The sequence below is a fragment of the Nannospalax galili genome, unplaced genomic scaffold, assembly GCF_000622305.1.
Source record: "Nannospalax galili isolate Female #2095 unplaced genomic scaffold, S.galili_v1.0 scaffold284, whole genome shotgun sequence".
NCBI lineage: Eukaryota > Metazoa > Chordata > Mammalia > Rodentia > Spalacidae > Nannospalax > Nannospalax galili.
This window is the reverse complement of record NW_008354281.1, coordinates 629,289-646,775: the sequence shown is the minus strand read 5'-3', so window position 1 is coordinate 646,775 and position 17,487 is coordinate 629,289. Positions and strand designations below refer to the sequence as shown.

Here is a 17,487-nt window from a genome sequence, read left to right as displayed (position 1 = left end):
TGTGTGTGTCTGTGTGTGTGTCTGTGTCTGTGTCTGTGTGTCTGTGTAATCCCAGAAGCTCAGCCAGCGATCTGGGGGCGGGGCGGGCTTCTGATGGCCAAGTTCGCCCTGGCTTCTGGAGAGAGTCCCACTTTGGAGTTTAGTCTCAAGCCAGCCGAGCTCCAGCGGAGGCGGAGGCTGGGAGCCACGCAGACTGCAGCGTCTACTAAGATGGGACACCTGTGGCTCTTGGGGACCTGGTTTCTCTGGGGGAAGCTACTGTGTGCCGCGGATCCCCGCACAGGTATCGCAGTTGGAACAGTCAGCTTAGACATGCTGCTCCAGGGTCACAGGAGAGGCGGGACCACCTTGGCATTTGCTCTGCGCAGAGGCCATCCTGGGAACCTGGGGTTGAGAAGGAAGACTTGACAGCCAGAAACAGTACTGAGAGAGACTGGGACAGAAACGGGGACCTAGAGAAAGATGTGGGGAGAAATTGAGAGACTGCTTTTAGTTTATCAGTGTTGGGTTTGAAGTATGAAACTTCCTCACCTCGCTTCAAAGTGACACAATTGAAGAGACTTGGAAATGTGGCTGGTGACTGCTGAGGGGCATCAGGCACCACCTGAGTTCTCCCTCTCCTCACTTTTCTTGGTTCCCCACCCCACCCCCACTTCCTCTGCAGTGAGACCGCAGGACCTCTGGGAGGATAGGAATGTGTTGTGGCAGGTGCCAGTCACTTCCAGGGTTAGCTGCCTTGTGTTTTCTAAGTAATAGCCTGGAGAGGGCTGGAGAGAAAGTGATAAGATAAGAAATTGGAGTTGTCTGTGGAGATAAGGGGAGGATGAACTTGAGATAGGTGAGGCAGCAGTGTCTGGAGATAGGATCCAGCTCCCTCTGCTTGAATCTTCTCTTGGCTCTGCTGCCTGACGTTATGTGGGCACAGGAAATAGGAACATTTTTGCAGCTTTTGGCACACACAGGACGCAAACTAACTTGAAGTGCAGAGGCATTGAGTCTGGGGTGGGAGCCTCCTTTATGCCGAAGAGCTTTGACTGTCATAAGTCAGATCCACACTATACATGTTAAGACTGGAATGCACTGTTCAATAATAATTTCATGACCTTTTCTCAAATATCCACTTCAAACAATAATTTCTGTTGCTTCTCTTTGTGTCTACTTAAAATTTTCTACTCTGAGAAATGGTTTTTGCTTTTACTTAAATTACCAGATCTATACATTTTAAGGAGGAAAAAAAATTAAAAGTACTTCTAGTCACTGTGCATTGTATTTCTAAGCTCTTTTGAAGAATTGCTTGCAGTTCTTTAGAGAAGCAGATGACTTACCCTGTTTGTGTGGCAACTCCCTCTGGTAGAACCTTCTTCCTGTTTCTTGATGGTAGGTCCAGGTTGATCAATTCATATTTGCCCTTGAACTTGCTAAGAAGTGGATGCAGCCCAGGAATCCACTTCTAGAAACCTGTGTGGCCTCAGCAGCGTTAGTGAAATGCTTTCTTATAAGTCACCTAGGGCCCTGTGTTCTGACATTCTGTACTGTCTCAGCTAAACTTTGGGGAAGTTAGTGCTGATGTGCCCTTCTGTATGTTCTGGAGCTAACCCAGTTTAAGGAGTAGATTAGTGTGACCTTTCTACTAAACACTCAGCATCCTTAAAACACCTGACAGATTCTGTAAATTACCTTTCCTAAAGTCTCAGAAAGCAGTTCTTTCTTAAAGCACAGAGTTCCTCTTTGTACCCTCTAGCACTGCACTTGTGTTCTTTTATAACAATCTGTATCTCCATGCAAGTATTGTCTGTGCTGTGTAAGGTGCTGTGAATAGTTATAGATCTGTAGTTATCAGATCATGAGGTAAAATGAAGTGTTAACTGAGTGTGCTATAATATGGTAGATAAAAATGATGAAAATGGCTTTGTGTTATTCTTGCTCTTTGTAGACCCCAGAAAGTTCTTTACACAAGACCAGTAAGTTATTGTATGTTCAAGGCATTCGTTACAAGTCACATCTTAATGAGATTGTAAGAACATAGTGCTTGAAATGAAGAACTTGATGAGTTTACCATTACAATATTTCTGTATCTTTCAGATGCAGAAATTCCCAGAGTCACAGAAGTTCTGCCTAAATATGGCAGCATCAATGGAGCAACAAGGCTGACTGTCAAAGGAAAAGGTATGGTTGCTTTGTCTGTGTCCATATGCGAGCACCAGGATTAAAGCCTTTTATTTGTTTAAATTTTTGTGGGCAAGTACTCTATTCCTAAGCTACAGCCCCAGCTACATTTTCAGTTTTATGGTTAAAATAACCTGCGAAACAAAATACACTGGCACAGTCTCATGACTTGGTCAAGGGAGTTGAATTCTGCCTCTTTGATAGCTAACAAAATTCCCCACATTCTTCTGGACTTGATAACTTGAATGGTACCTACAATGACTTAACACTGATATTTGGATTTAATGATTGAAGTGAAAGGAACAGCTATAACTCAACTCTGCAGTTATTTGCCTTATTCTGTAGAAATATGGTAATTTTACTTACTCTTAGTTGAATGAAACGTGTTGGGGTGGAGAGATGGAATAATGGTAAGAAGGTGTAATAGAGAAAAGATGTTAATGAAAGATGAAAGATGACAGAAAGAAAACGGGCTCCCTCTGCTGCCACTAACCCCCTATTCACATGCTTTATCAAGACATGAGTTACAGATGTTGCTTTCTCCTTGTCTGGTCTCAGGATGAAAGTACCGAAGGCAACCAATAGATACATTTAATAGCAACCCTTTCTAGGATTAAAGAAAACTATATGGCTTTGTTAAGCATTAGGCCTTTGTAATATACATGATAACAGTATTCAGATAGTTATTAATTTGAAGGACATGAAAAAAAAATTTTTAGAAACAACAAAATCTTATATATGGTCTATTTAAAAAATTATTATTTTTATTTTGTGTGTATTGGGTTGTGTGCCTGCATGTGTGTAAGTGCACTCGTGTCGTGTAATGCCCCCGGGAGATCAGAAGAGGTTGTTGGATCCCCTGGGTGCTAGGAATAGAACCTGGGTCCTCTGTGAGAGCATCCAGTACTCTTAACTGCTGAGCCATCTCTCCAGTCCTAATATTTGGTCTTTAAAATAGCAAATGAAAAGTTTTGGGAGTCAGAAGTTCGCAAATGGATACTGTTTATTCTGTCATATATATTAAAATGTAATTTAGTATTCCCAATATTTCTGTAAAATTAAGATCCAGTCTCTCAGTGATATTCTTTCTTTTGAGACAGGGTTTCCCTGTAGCCCAGCTGCCAGCTATCATGTAGACCAGGTTGGCCTCAATCTCACAGAGATTCACCTGACTCTGCCTCTCAAGTACTGGGATTGAAGGCCTGGGCTTCTCAGTGGTATTCTTAAAACAGCTCATGCTCTCGAATTATGAGCAAATACCCTTAAGTGCCCCCCTCTTAATAGAGATTTAGGAGTGCAAATGTTACTAGTTAAAGATTATTCCAGAGACATCTTAGCATTCTCTCTTTTATATTATAAAATGCTGTGGAAAAAATGTATATAGAAGCTACTGGGTTTTAAACAGAAATTGAAAGGGCATGAGAGAAATGTCCAGATAAATAAAAAACAAACAGGAAATTTCTATTGTTCCCAAATTGAACTTCTGATGGAGGAACCACAGCTACAGTTTAGGGACACAGACGCAGATCATCACTAGTTAGGAAAAACACAGCATTCATTTTCCAAAGCATCTTAGAAGGGCATCCTTGTTACTACAGCTGTAATCTTTGTCCTTTTGTGAACTCCTCAGGCAATAAGGCTCAGAATTCTCAGCACAAATCATAAAGCAGTATATCTTTACTTCCCCTCCATTCCTAGTTTCTGAATACTTTTAGCAGAGGTTTATAGATAATAGAATCCTAATTGAATTGTGAACACTTGCATTTTTGCCTTGATTTGTTTTCCTTCTCTCTGCTTTAACTACACAATTGTAGGTGACTAAAAATGTGTTAATATATTATTTTTTCAGGCTGAGTCTAAATACTGTTTTTACTGCTTTAGAGAAGCAGAATTTGGCATGGTGGTTATCAGGGGGCTCTTAGTCAAAGTACACAAAGTTTCAGTTATGAACAATGAATAAGTCCTAGAAATCTATTGTGAATCATAGTGTCTTATTGTTGACAATGTGAATTGTATACTTAAATTTTTCTTAAGAAAGAAGCTCATATGTTAAATAGTTTTGCTCCAATATTTTTGAAATATTTGAAAGGGCAGGGGGGATCTGTTAGAGATGATGGATATGTTTGTAGAATTGCTTGTCATGATTGTTTTATGGGTTTACTTTTATCTCTAAGCTAATTAAGTTGCATACAGTATATTAATTGTATGTGGCTTTTGCACACTAATCATACTTTAATTATCTACTTTTAAGTAAATAAGTAAATTTAATATGCATACTTGATGTCCATGATGTGTGTGGGATATGTATGAATCAACAATAATGAAGTTATAAAACACCGAAGCTCTACTTTTTAGATTGATTGATTTTTATTTTATGTGTATGTGTGTTTTGCCTGTGTGTATGTAAGTGCATCATGTGACTGTAAGCCCATGGAGGCCAGATCCCCTGGAACTGGAGTTGCAGATGGCTGATAGCTGCCACATGGGTGCTGGGTCCTCTGGAGGAGCAGCCAGTGCTCTTAACCACTGGGCCATCTCTCAACCCTGCACATCAAAGCTCAAGTAAATACATTAATAAATGTTTTATTTTTATAAAAGCCATGATATTATATTATAGAAAGTACTGATTTGGAAGTTGAGTTCTTTGAGATCTACTTACTAGAAAATTGACCACTACATTTCATTGTATCTAAATGACTCTTGGCTATTTAAAGGCAAAAGTTTGCTGTGGATTATTTTAATCAGAAAGCTGTGGTTGGGATTGTATAGGTCTGTGGTGGAGTACTTGACCAGCATTCTTAAAACCCTGGGTTCCACCCACAGTACTGAAGGAAAAAAGAACAGAAGAAAAAGAAAGGTTGTATTTAAAGAGCCAAAGATACATGATATTATAATTATCATGCCAACAAAGAAATGTTCTGAGCAATGATAATTAGAAACAACTGTCTCTTCTTCCAAGATGACTAGTTTGATGAAGGGGATTGGTGTTTTGGGAGTTCATTCATGACTATATTGATTTAATTGCTTTAAAACTATACTTGTATTATGCAATTGTCTTCCAAGCTAGCGATCATGTCCCATTTTTTAAAGCTAGTAAGATGAGAGGAGTTATTCCATTTTTCTTCCTTTTCTGTTTCTCTATAACAATACCTGGCCACACATTTGTGTTGAAGTGTTTAGCTACACACATTTTTTTTAACTTTTAAAAAACTTTATTGAGAATTTCATACATGCATATAAGGTATTTTGATCAAATCCACACCCACTCCCTCCCCTCCAACATCTCCTATATTTCCCCATCACTTTTTTCTGACAGCTTCATGTTCTTTCTCCTTTCTTTCTTTCTTTCTTTCTTTCTTTCTTTCTTTCTTTCTTTCTTTCTTTTTTCTTTCTTTCCTTTTTCTTTCTTTCTAATGGGGCTTTTTGCTGCTCTAACATTCCCCCATCTAAAGAGGTAACCCTAAAATATTTTAGGGATTAGATAAGAGCTCTCAAATAGCTACACACATTTTATATTATGGAAAGGAAATGGACTTTCATCCTAACTGGCTTTTAATCCTACCTTTGCCACTGGACTTTATGGGCCTGGAGCAACTTATTCTGTGATCCTTGGCTTTCTCATCAGCAAAATGAACTATTAATTTCCATTTCTTGGGACTCTTCTGACTGTTGAGCAGGGTAACATATCTAAGATACCAGTTCCATGGTCTACACACTACACATTGGGCGCCTTTGTTTTTGTTATTCTGTTCTTGTAGACTGATTTCATTCTTCCAACCATCGCTCTAGAGCTTCCCTTCCCATTGTTTTGAATGTTACATTTAAGATTTTAATTACTTTCTACACTCTCAAACCAGTTTTTTTTTAAATTATAGAAACCAAAAGAGCCTGACTTGTACATGACAACAGCCAGCTCAAACAACACTGACATTTTTTTCCCATGATAGCAGCTTGGGCGTCACTGTTGGATTGCTGCTATCAGGAGACCCAGGTCTGTGTGCCTGGCAATTGCTGTCTCCAGTTTTTCTTCAAAAGGAAAAAGAAAAAAAAAACATCAATATGTCAGGAATTTTTATCCGAAGCCTCATCCTTTACTGTTTCCAAGGCACACCCAACTCTTCCTGTAATCTTTGTGCTTTGGAAAACACCCAAAGGTATCAGCTTTTTACCTAATTATTTGCTTAGAATTATAAATTAAAATTCTTTCTGAAAATGATTCATTCTCTTTTTTTTCTTCCTTGAGATTAGCTAAACATTAGACATATTTCTACATATGTATTTGAAAGGCAAAATGTATAATTATAGTGTGACAAATCTTGCTGCTTTTCTTCAGCTTTTCCCATTGATTTTACATGGACATCTTCACATATTTATGTTTGGTATTACAGCTACTTTGAAACTAAAACCAATATCATCTCTTCTTAGTATTATTTTTGAAGATTTTACTTGTCTTAAGAATGCCAAAATGTAAAAATGCATTAACCTATTATTGGTGTGGCATGTCCCTAATATAAAAATAAATACACGTATCACATCCTGCTCCACAAGTAAAAGTTTCCATTTTTTAGATTCTAGCAGCCCTCCTGTGTGTTACAAACTCAATGTGAACTCCAAAGATAAGCACAAATTGGCAAAAGAAAAGAGGAGGGTTTACAAGTGCTTGCTTTGAGGTTTTCATGCAATTTTTTTTTACAATTCCATTTTATTAGTAACATTTTTCTAGTTTCAAAACTGCAAATTACATGCCAATATCCTTCACATTCAAAAAATTTTAATATTTTATTTATTGTTTTTATTTTATGTGTATGAGTATACTGATTGCATATGCACCCATGTCATGCAATGCCCATGGAGGTCAGAAGACAGCATAGGATTCCCTGGAACTAGGAAGTTGTTAGCTGCCATGTGGGTCCTGGGAATTGAACCCGGGTCCTCTGCAAGAGTATCCAGTGATCTTAACCTCTGAGCCATCTCTCCAGCCCTCAAATGCAAAAATTATAGCTGTATTTACATTAATATATGCTGGATAGGTTGTTTGATTAAGGTTTAAGTTTTGAGGAATGAAGACCCCCACCTTTGTTGAGTTTCTGTTTCGTTTCTTTACATATAAAAGAAAGGATAGACGAAGAACTAAAAAATAGGGGCTGGTGGAAGTTAGCTTTGGTCATCACAAAAAGTATTGACACCTACAAAATGTACTCAGATTCTGACTGGATTCTGTTATTTTTATTGAGACATTAATGATATTAAATATGATGAGCCTAAATCTCAGAGCTTTTGTGACTAATGAGAGTAGACACCCAAATGAACTCCTAGATGATATTTTATTGAGCTGGGTACCAAGTTAAGCACTCTAAATACACAATCACTGAGCATTTCAGTAGCCCAACAGCAGAAATGATGATTTTTCTGATGAGGAGGCTAAGAGAACTTTTAGCTTGCTCAAAGTCAACTTGACAGGAAGTGCTGGCCACTGAGGTTCCAATCCAAACTCTGAGAGTCTAAAGCCTGGACCCTTTCCATTAAAGGGAACCATGATAAGCAACTTTATCAAATCAAGGTATTTGGCGTGTGAAGAACATTTGGTACAATGAAGTCTCACTTCCAGTTCTGTGTTAAACTAGGCAATACTGCATGCGTGTAATCTAGTGGCCTGTTGTAGAACAATGAAACTGTCCAGTAATTTAAAAGTGATTCTCACCACAGATGCCTGATAACACTGTTCTGTTACTTCAGAGGTTCAAACTTATTCAATGTAAGCACATGTTGCTGTAATGATTGCTTTGCTGAAACATACATGAAAATGCCAACATTTTAAGTAATACCTTAAAAATATCTACCATTTTCTAACATCAGTATTATAAGTAAGAATTTATGTTATAGTATCATTTATATTATCAATAGTATTATGCACAAGAATAAAAGAATTTATTTACTTTTCTGGGTTTACCATTTTTTTCTTACTGATAATAAGCTTATTCTGTCTATATAGTATGCAGATGATTATGCTATGAGATTTAAACAGCTTATAAACTCACATTGATAACTATAGCAAGTATTTTAAGATACAAAATTTTTCATAATTTAAAACAGTACAAGTCATCAATTTTGTCATATTGGTATTTTTAAAAATATATTTTATTTAATATTTTTATTTTATGTGTATGAGTGTATTGCCTGCATGTATGTGAGTGCACCCATGTCATGCAATGCCATGGAGGTCAGAAGAGGGCATGGAATTCCCCTGGAACTGGAGTTAAGGACTGTTTGTAACCCCCATGTGGGTACTGGGAATCGAACCTGGGTCCTCTGCAAGAACAGTCAGTGCTAGTAACCACTGAGCTATCTTTCCAGCCCCCATATTGGTATTTTAATATTTAAAAACTTTGATATTTTTAAAATTCAGAATTTAAGAATTTTACACAATCTGGACAAAACGGTACTAATTTAAAATTATACCTTAGATAATTTAAACCTTAGCTAATATTTTATACCTTATATAAAATTTACACTACAACGATGTATGCATGCAATTTACTTTTTTATACTAGAATAGTAATAAGTGCCTTTTTAACATTTTTATTTGGAGAATATTTAATAGCATGATTTAATTAAGAGACTATTATCCAATTAATCTTATTCATCAGTTTTATTTCTAGGGTTTATTTCAAAATTTAATATTATTTCAACATTATAAAATGTTTTATATGACATAAAATTTGCCTGTGTTTGATTACTTCCATGTGTAGTTTCTCATTTTCATTTATGGATATTCAGATAAAGCTAATTTTTTGCTGCTTTGCATTAGTCATTTGTTGCATTTTGTTGGGTTATATTTATCAGCATGCCAATGCACTGTTGTTTCTCCTACCTGGAAAGAATGTTAAAGCAAATCACTAACCTCTTTCTTGCTCCACATGCCTACCCTCTCCACCCATGACCTAACTTCTCTGCTTCCTTTCATTGTAAAATTCTCGAAAAAATATTACAATTTGTTCTCTGTACCTTTTTCTCTTCAACCTTTTCTTCAACCCAGGCCAGTCTCTGCTCCTGACATTTTCCCCATCACTTACTAAGAAGCATCTTCTGTTCCTACTCTATTGTCACAACATTAGTTAGTGAGTCTTGGAAGGCCACTCCTCTGTTTCAAAGCCTCCAGCGTTCCCAACACATCGAAACTGTCCAGTCTCCTCATTTCTCTTCTCTTTTCTCAATACTTATCCTCAGACTTCCCTAACCATAATTTCTATTACATAAATCCACAAACATGGTCCCACCACATCCTTGGCACATTCTTTCTCCTCTACTTAAAATTCACTTCCTTTAGATCAGGATACCAAAGTACTGTGAGCATGCCAAAGTTCCCTCTTAGTCTCCATGATGATCTTTATTACATGCCTTCTGTGTCTCATGTCACATCATGATTCACCTGGTTTCAGTTACAAATGCTACAAAGCCACTCCGACCCCATATCTCTTTCTACTATCATGCTCTCTAGTAGCCTGAACTGTGAGCAGTGTGCACAGTCAGTGACTTCATAGAAAGAGGAAAACATTTCAAGTTTAAGTTATATCCATATGGGCTCCAAGGCAGTGGCAGATGATTATTCATGATCTGAAAGGAATAGAATTGAAATATCAAAACAAGAAATCCTCTGCACGTGACCAGCTGTGGAACTCTGTAAGAGTCTGCATCTGCTGTAAAAAGAAGCTTCTTTGATGGGTGATATATGGTATACTTTTCTGTAAATATAAGGATCCATATGTAGCATACAATAAGAAATTTCATTTGTCTAGCAATATGACAGAGATAGAGCTTTCTCTAGGATAGATGGCCTCTCTAGCCATGTGTATTTGGCTATGTTTACAGTGTCACTCATGAGTTCCCTCCCATTGAGAGGGCTTTAAGTCCAATTATACAGCTCTTGATTACCCACTAGATAAAAGTGGGTAGAGACAATTTGCTGTGGTCACACACAGAGAATATGTGTCTGAGTGTTTGCCCAGACCTAAGTGACAGATCTACAGTGGAACCTCTACACCTAAGGTTCATGGATCATAGGAGAATAAGGGGTAGAGAGAATACTAATGTGTTCCTCAATTCTCAACAATGAAGCCTCTTCATACAACAGAATGCACACAGAAGGCCACAAGTAGCCAAGTTATAGGGAATAAGAGACTGTAGAGTCCGTGTCCCTGTATAGAACTCCTGTGTTAAATTTCACCCACCATGGCTTAGGGACTATTGTGGAAGAGCGGGTGGAAAGACTATAAAAGCCAGAGTTGGTGCATGAACATAAGGAAAAGGGGGTTTTAGGCCTTTGGAAACTTGATCATATGAATTTGCAGCAATGGTGGCAGCATGCACAAGAAACATGCTGACTCAACGAGACAAAAACCCAGCGTAGAATTGGGGAAGTGGGCAGCATGCCCCAACCTTTATCAAGGGACCATTGACAACTGTTTACTTCGGTTTGAGGTAGAGTTGATATTCTTCAAGGGAGTGACTATAAATAGGCTGACTAGACTCCAGTGGATGAACTTGGACCAAGGGATATTGGAGTACAAATGCTTGACCAGTTAGACCTTAGCATATATGTCAGAATGCATGAAATTCATTGGGGGCATATGGGAGTTGTAGATGGGGGAGGGTGTCTAAATTTGATTAAGATCTAGTATATGAAATGCAAAAAAATACCCTTAATAAAATATACATAAAGGAAAACAAGAATTACTTAGAACAAAGCAGGTAAAGGGACTCCTGGCAGTGAGAAGAAAGTGTGCAAATCTATGTCTCCAGCTACCCCTTGTGTGGGAGTATCTGTACAGAGGCATGGAGGATACAGGCTGATTCAATGACTCATACAGAAGCTTTCTTCATTGGCCAGCTCAGTTCTTGTGAAATGGGTCTGTGAAGACTGGCCTTGGGATGGAGGCTGTACACGGACAGCAACATGGTCTGCATTTCATTAGAGCTGTTGTTGAACTCCTGCCTGCCAGTGGTGGAGCTCAATGCTTAGCTCTCCAGAGGGCATGGCCCTTCAGAAAACCTACCTAGGTGTTCAGTGACATATAGATACATTATTTCTCTTCTCTCATGAAAACAACAGAGGCACCTTATCAGTGGAACTGACGCCTTCTCCAGACAGAAGTTTTGCCTTCATTTCCCATAGTGCCTTTACTGGGCATTACGTACTGAGAACTTATAGAGCCCAAATTATTGCTGTGGAATTTCACAAAATATTGTTGTAGAATGAGAAACTCATTTCAGAGTGAAAAAGTTGTGATAATGTGCACATGATCATGGAATGTGTGTCACTTTGTAACATTTGGACTGTAACCATGGGACCTGTAACTTACCATACAAGCACTCTTGAATTAAATATTTACTACTGTACCATCTTAAAGACTTGGTTATGTATTGTGCTTAAAATATAGAGCATAAAGCCAGGCATGATGATTCATGCCTGTAAATATCAGCACTCAGGTTGAAGCAGGAAGATTAGGAGTTCAAGGCCAGCCTGAGCTACATAGTAAGCTCAAGGCTAGCCTGTATAGTGATTTCAACACCAGCCTCGAAAACATGTAGTGCATAACAATTCTGTGTGGCAAGAGGAGCAGTCTCTACGAGGTGCTTTTCTTTTTAAACCTGGCTTCACTCTTGTTCTCGCTTCTAATTTTAAACACACAGCTTGGCAAATAGGTCCCTTTGTATTTTGACTCAATTTGTGCTTCCATCTTCTTGCTTGAAGTTCCTACATGTCTTTGTTGCCTCTTATTAAAGAATTTAAAACATTGAAACAGACATAGGCATAGTGCATTCCTGAAAGAAGTCTCAAAGCACAGGAATATAGGCTATGTGAATGAAAGAAGGTGTTATTTGCCTATCTACCTACCTATCTGTCTACGTATCTATGTAACTATGTATGTATGTATCTATCATCTATCTATCATCATCATCTATCTATCCTCACCTATATGTATGTTCTGACAAAAACTTTCATGAATAAGTTAATTAAAGCCAATATTCCTGATCTCAAAGATTATGATCATAGTGATAGTTCTAGTTTGCTTTTAATTGCTGTGACAAACACTCTGACCAATACCAACTTGGGGAGGGGGACAATTTATTTGGTTTACATCTCCCGGGTCACAGTTCATCACTGAGGGAGCCCAAAGTAGGAACTCGGCAGGAACCTGGAGGCAGGAGCTGAAGCACGGGCCATGGAGGAACCGTGCTTACTGGTTTATTCCCCTGGCCTGTGTTCAAGCTGCTTTCTTATGCAATACAGGACCATCTGGCCAGAGGTGGCACAACCCACAGTCGGCTGGGCCTCCCACATCACACAGTAATTTAAAAAAATGAAACTGCCCTACAGACATGACCACAGGCCAGTCCAATGGAGGCAATTCCCAAATTGAAGCTCCCTCTACTCAGGTGTATCAAGTTGACAACCAAAGCTATTCAGATCATATTTATCCAGATAAATATGAAATAGGTTAACTTCTTACTTCAGTACTATTTATTATTACTTTTTTGAGTGGTTCCATACCGAGTTACAGTCATTAGCACTCTGGAAATAGAATGCAATTAATAATAGAGTTTTCTTACTTTTTCAGGTTTTTCTCAAGTGAGCCAGTTTAACTATGGAGTTGATAATGCTGAATTGGGAAACCGTGTGCAATTAGTTTCTTCTTTCCGGTCAATTACTTGTGATGTGGAAAAAGATTCAAGTCATTCAACTCAAATTATATGCTATACTAGGTCTGTTTAAACATATCTTTAATAACATCATTTCATCTATATATATATATATTGATTTTTTTCAATATGGAGTCTTCTTGTAGCTCTAGCTGGCCTGGATCTCACTATATAGACCAGGTTGGCCTCACTCTTACAGAGATTTGCCAGCCTCTACCTCTGGAGTGTTGAGATTAAAGGCGTGCACTACGATGCCTGGCAGTGTATTGGTATTTTGACAGTTTGATCACTCTGCTTATTTCAAGTAATTGTTGTGGTTACCAGTCATTATATTTGATATCATGATGTTATCATTTTATACCTTATTTCAGTCTATTGTAATGCTCTTTATACATAGTGACATCATAAACATAGGCTTTACATCCATTCTGCTGTTATTGGAGCTATTATCATGATTGAACACATGGATGGCTACTAAATGGCACAATAATGTGCCTCAAAATCATGCTTTTCTATTATTTGATAAATCTTTTAAAAAACATTTTATTTATTTTTATTTATTTTATTATTTTTATTTTATGTATATGAGCGTATTGCTTGCATGTGTGTTAGTGTACCTATGTCATGCAATTCCTGTAGAGATCAGAAGAAGGCATCAGATTCCCCTGGAACTGGAGTTACAGACAGTTGTTAGCTGCCATGTGGGTGCTGGGAATCAAACCCAGTTCCTCTGCAATTGTTCTTAACCACCGAGCCATCTCTCTAGCCCCCTGTTTGATTAATCTGACCCAAATCTTCACATAATTATTAAGATTAAAGATGTCATTTTGTACAGTGACATTTCAGTTCTTTGCTACCTGCTCAAATTGATGTGTATTATTAGCAACTTGGGAAAAAAACTTGATTTCAAAATGTAGCTTTAACATATTCCTAAATATCTCATCTATATTAGGCTTGCTACCTGTTTTAGGTCTGTAGAATCTTTACTTTAGGGGAAACTTGATCAATACTTTTTAAAAAATAAAATAACAATGTAGCAGGAGGGTGCACTTTACATGATTATTATTGCTTATTATGGTATGCTTTGCTTTTATTTTAATTGAATTTTTGAAAGTTCCCTACAATATATTTTGATCATATTTTGACTCCCTAGCTCCACCCCTGTTTACTGCCCCCACCCAATTTCATGTAATCTATTGTACACACAAACACACACACACACACACACACACACACACATACACACACACCTGTAGAATCAAGTTTGTGCCTCCAAATGCTCTTCGATGTGGGTCCATCCACTGGAGCCTGGTCAACCTACCAAAAGTTTCACCCTTGAACAAGACTGACTCTCCCCTTTCCAACAGCCAGTGATTGAAAATAGTTCTTCATGTAGGGTTGGAGCACCTTACCCACTTCCCCATGTCTAGGTTGAGTTTTTTTTTTTTTTTTCTCACTTGCCTTATGTGGGACTTCTGCATGCTGTCATCATTACTTTGAGTTCATATGAGTAACTGACCAGCTATCTGGAAAACAATGTTTCCCTTTGCTTTTTAATAAGAACTGAATACATGTACTCAGAATAGGCATTTGCTATATACAGTATTTGAATTTGCAACATAGGGTGGTTCCAGATGGAGTTCTTTCCGTAATATAAAAGTGGAACTTACAATAAATACCTCAATTCGGATTTGAGATTTTATTTTAAAGTGACATGAACTGGAAAAGCACTTCTCATTACGACTACATGCTAAATAAGAGTTATTTTGTGCTTCTTATGTTCTTTGTGTGCCTTCCAGAGCAATGCCAGAAGATTCCTACACTGTTAGAGTCAGTGTAGATGGGGTTCCTGTTACAGAAAACAACACTTGCAAAGGCCTTACCAGCAGCCGAGCATGCAGCTTCAGTGTATGTGGGACCTTTTCTTTTCCAATAATGGAGTTTTCATCTTTCTTACAGAACTGAACTTTAGTTTTTAATTTTAGTGATTGTTATCTCTTTCCAAATTAAAAAAGTAAAATGTTAAAAATAATTTTCCATTTTAATTGTCTTCCTTAATAATAGAGCCCCTTTTATTTCTGGTCTGTTTCCTCCTCCTTTACATTAATTTTATTACTGAATTAAGTGCTCGTATTTTCAATGTATTTTCTTGTTTGTTACTGATTTCTCTTCTTCTAAATTCTGTTCATTGTTTGATTCTCCTTTTCTCTACTTTTAAGACACTCACTCTTCTTTTAAATATTAACATAACTATGCTTCCTTTTGATATAATTGCTAATGTAATGAGTCTATGTGTAGTAAATAAGCTGCTGAAATTTAGTTTCTTTAAATGGTGGTATTAATAAAATTTTTCTTATCTCATATATTCATTAAAGTTGAGCTTGGGCTTTAAGTTGTTGGTTACTGAACACCGAAATGCTGCATGCAGTGTTACTGAGATCTTCTGTTTTTCTTTTTTTCCATTAGCTTTGCTCTTTACCTATTCAATATTAATTTTGGTTTTCTACATTACAGTATTTTTTTCTTTTTTTAAAATTTTGTTTATGCGTATTAGTGTTATGCCTGCATGTATGTAAGTGGACCCATGTCATGCAGTGCCCACGGAGGACAGAAGAGAGCATCAGATGCCCTGGAAGTAGAGTTAGGATGGTTGTTAGCTACCATGTGGGTGCTAGGATCTGGTCTTCTGCAAGAACAGCCGGTGCTCTTAATGGTTCAGCCATCTCTCTGGCCTTCATTTTTCTTTTTTAAAAGGAATCAATGCATTTATTTGCATAATGTCACCTAATAATGTATTATTTACTATAGGTCAGGCAGCATTACGAATGTTTTATGATTATTAACTTTTAACTTGTATAAAGACCCTATAATTGGAAACTAATATTATTATCTTTAAGACTGATATACAGAAATTACATTATTTACATAGAGTCACATGGCTAGGGGATGGTTGAGTTTCAGTGTCAATTTGGACCACTGACTCTAAATCTGGCCTCTTCCCCTAGGATACCATTTTTTATATATGTACTTGAGTACATGTAAAACATGAGTATTCATTTCTAATTTTCTACAGTAACAAATCTTAGCAAACAGTGGCATACAGCAGAAATAGACTAACTTATGGTTCTGTAGATTAGAAGTCTAGGCAAGGTAGCTACGAGGGGCTGCATCTTTCTGGAGACTCTAGGGAGAGAGCATGTTTCCTTGTTTTTTCTAGCTGCTGGGTGCTGCCCACTTTCCTTGGCCCCAGGTCCTCTCCCATTGTCTTCAAAATCAGCAGGGGCAGTGCAGCCCTTACATCACACTTTCCTTTGAATGCCATTGCTCTCTCACTGAGACTGCTCTTTGCTTCTCTCTTCCATTTACAAGTATCTGTGTAAATACACTGGGTCATCTGGACAATCCAGAATAATTTCCCAGTTTCAAGGCCAGTTATTTAGCAACCTGAGGTTCAACTGCAGTTGTCTATGCATTTTCAGATATATTCACAGATTGGAACATGGACACCTTTTTGCACTCATTATTCTACATACCAGAGTTAGCACAGTTTTTATCATATTGATGGCTACCCTGGAATTTGTAATAATGATGCCTGTATTGCTCCAGAAAGTTATCCTTGTCAAAGTGACTAAAGCTTACTTTGCTGCGATGTCTCTATCTTTTATTTCTGTATTTTGAAATAAATTTAATTATTTTTCCATCTTGAGGGGCTTTATCAAAAGTAGGCTTTTACAAACTTTATTTCATTAGTTCCTGAAAAGGAAGTGCTGTGGTTTGGCTTATACTAACAAAAGAATGACTGACTTTCCAAATTCCAGACTAACAGTATTTTGAAATGAAAGACAATTTTTAGAGGATAAGGAAAAGACCTTTGAAAAATAAGAAAATATCCTAAAGCTCATTACTTACATGTTGATTTGTTACATGAAAAAACTCTGAATATATTGACAGACTATAGATAATGTTGAAATATAAATAATTTAAGAAATAGACTGAGTTACATAGACCAGATCACCAACAGGATCATAAAAGAAAATTTCCCAAAACTAAAGAAAATTATATTATAGTTAAAACATCCCCATGATATGAACAAATCAAAATTATTCCTGTCCACCAAACCAGTCACACAGAGAATATTAGAAGCAATATTTCAGACAAGCGGGTGGAACAATGAGTCAATGGTTAAGAGCACTGACTGTTTTTGCAGAGGACTTGAGTTTGATTCCCACATGGCAGATAACAACCATTTGTAACCCCAGTCCCAAAGGATCTGACACCCTCTTCTGAACCTCAGCAGCACTGCATGACACGGGTGCACTCACATACATGCAAGCAATACACTCATACACATAAAATAAAAATAATAAAATATTAAAAAAAGAAACAGACTGAACTTATAAAATTAGAATTGAAATCAAGGTACAAATGCTAATTGATATGGTTATTAATATTTTACAGGCAAAAAGTTTTAGAACCCCAACAATAAGGAACATTACTCCTTTGTCTGGAACTCCAGGTCTGTATGATGAAATGCTTTAGGTTTTGTGGTAATTATTTTTTAGCAGTGGTCTACCAAAAAATAAATAAATATTAACTTTTTCTGATTAAAAAAAACATCTA

General features: G+C 37.3%; 1 protein-coding gene across 1 annotated transcript in view; it reads left to right on the top strand.

The window, feature by feature from the left end:
• Positions 1-95: 95 nt before the first annotated feature.
• The window catches only part of Pkhd1l1 (PKHD1 like 1), a 171,424-nt gene continuing 154,032 nt past the window's right edge, over positions 96-17,487 (top strand). The window contains exons 1-5 of the mRNA XM_017802801.2: positions 96-283; positions 2,083-2,166; positions 12,786-12,930; positions 14,667-14,775; positions 17,326-17,383. Of these exons, the coding sequence (XP_017658290.1) occupies positions 211-283; positions 2,083-2,166; positions 12,786-12,930; positions 14,667-14,775; positions 17,326-17,383 (469 nt within the window). The 5' untranslated portion in view covers positions 96-210. The remainder of the gene's footprint in view (positions 284-2,082; positions 2,167-12,785; positions 12,931-14,666; positions 14,776-17,325; positions 17,384-17,487) is intronic.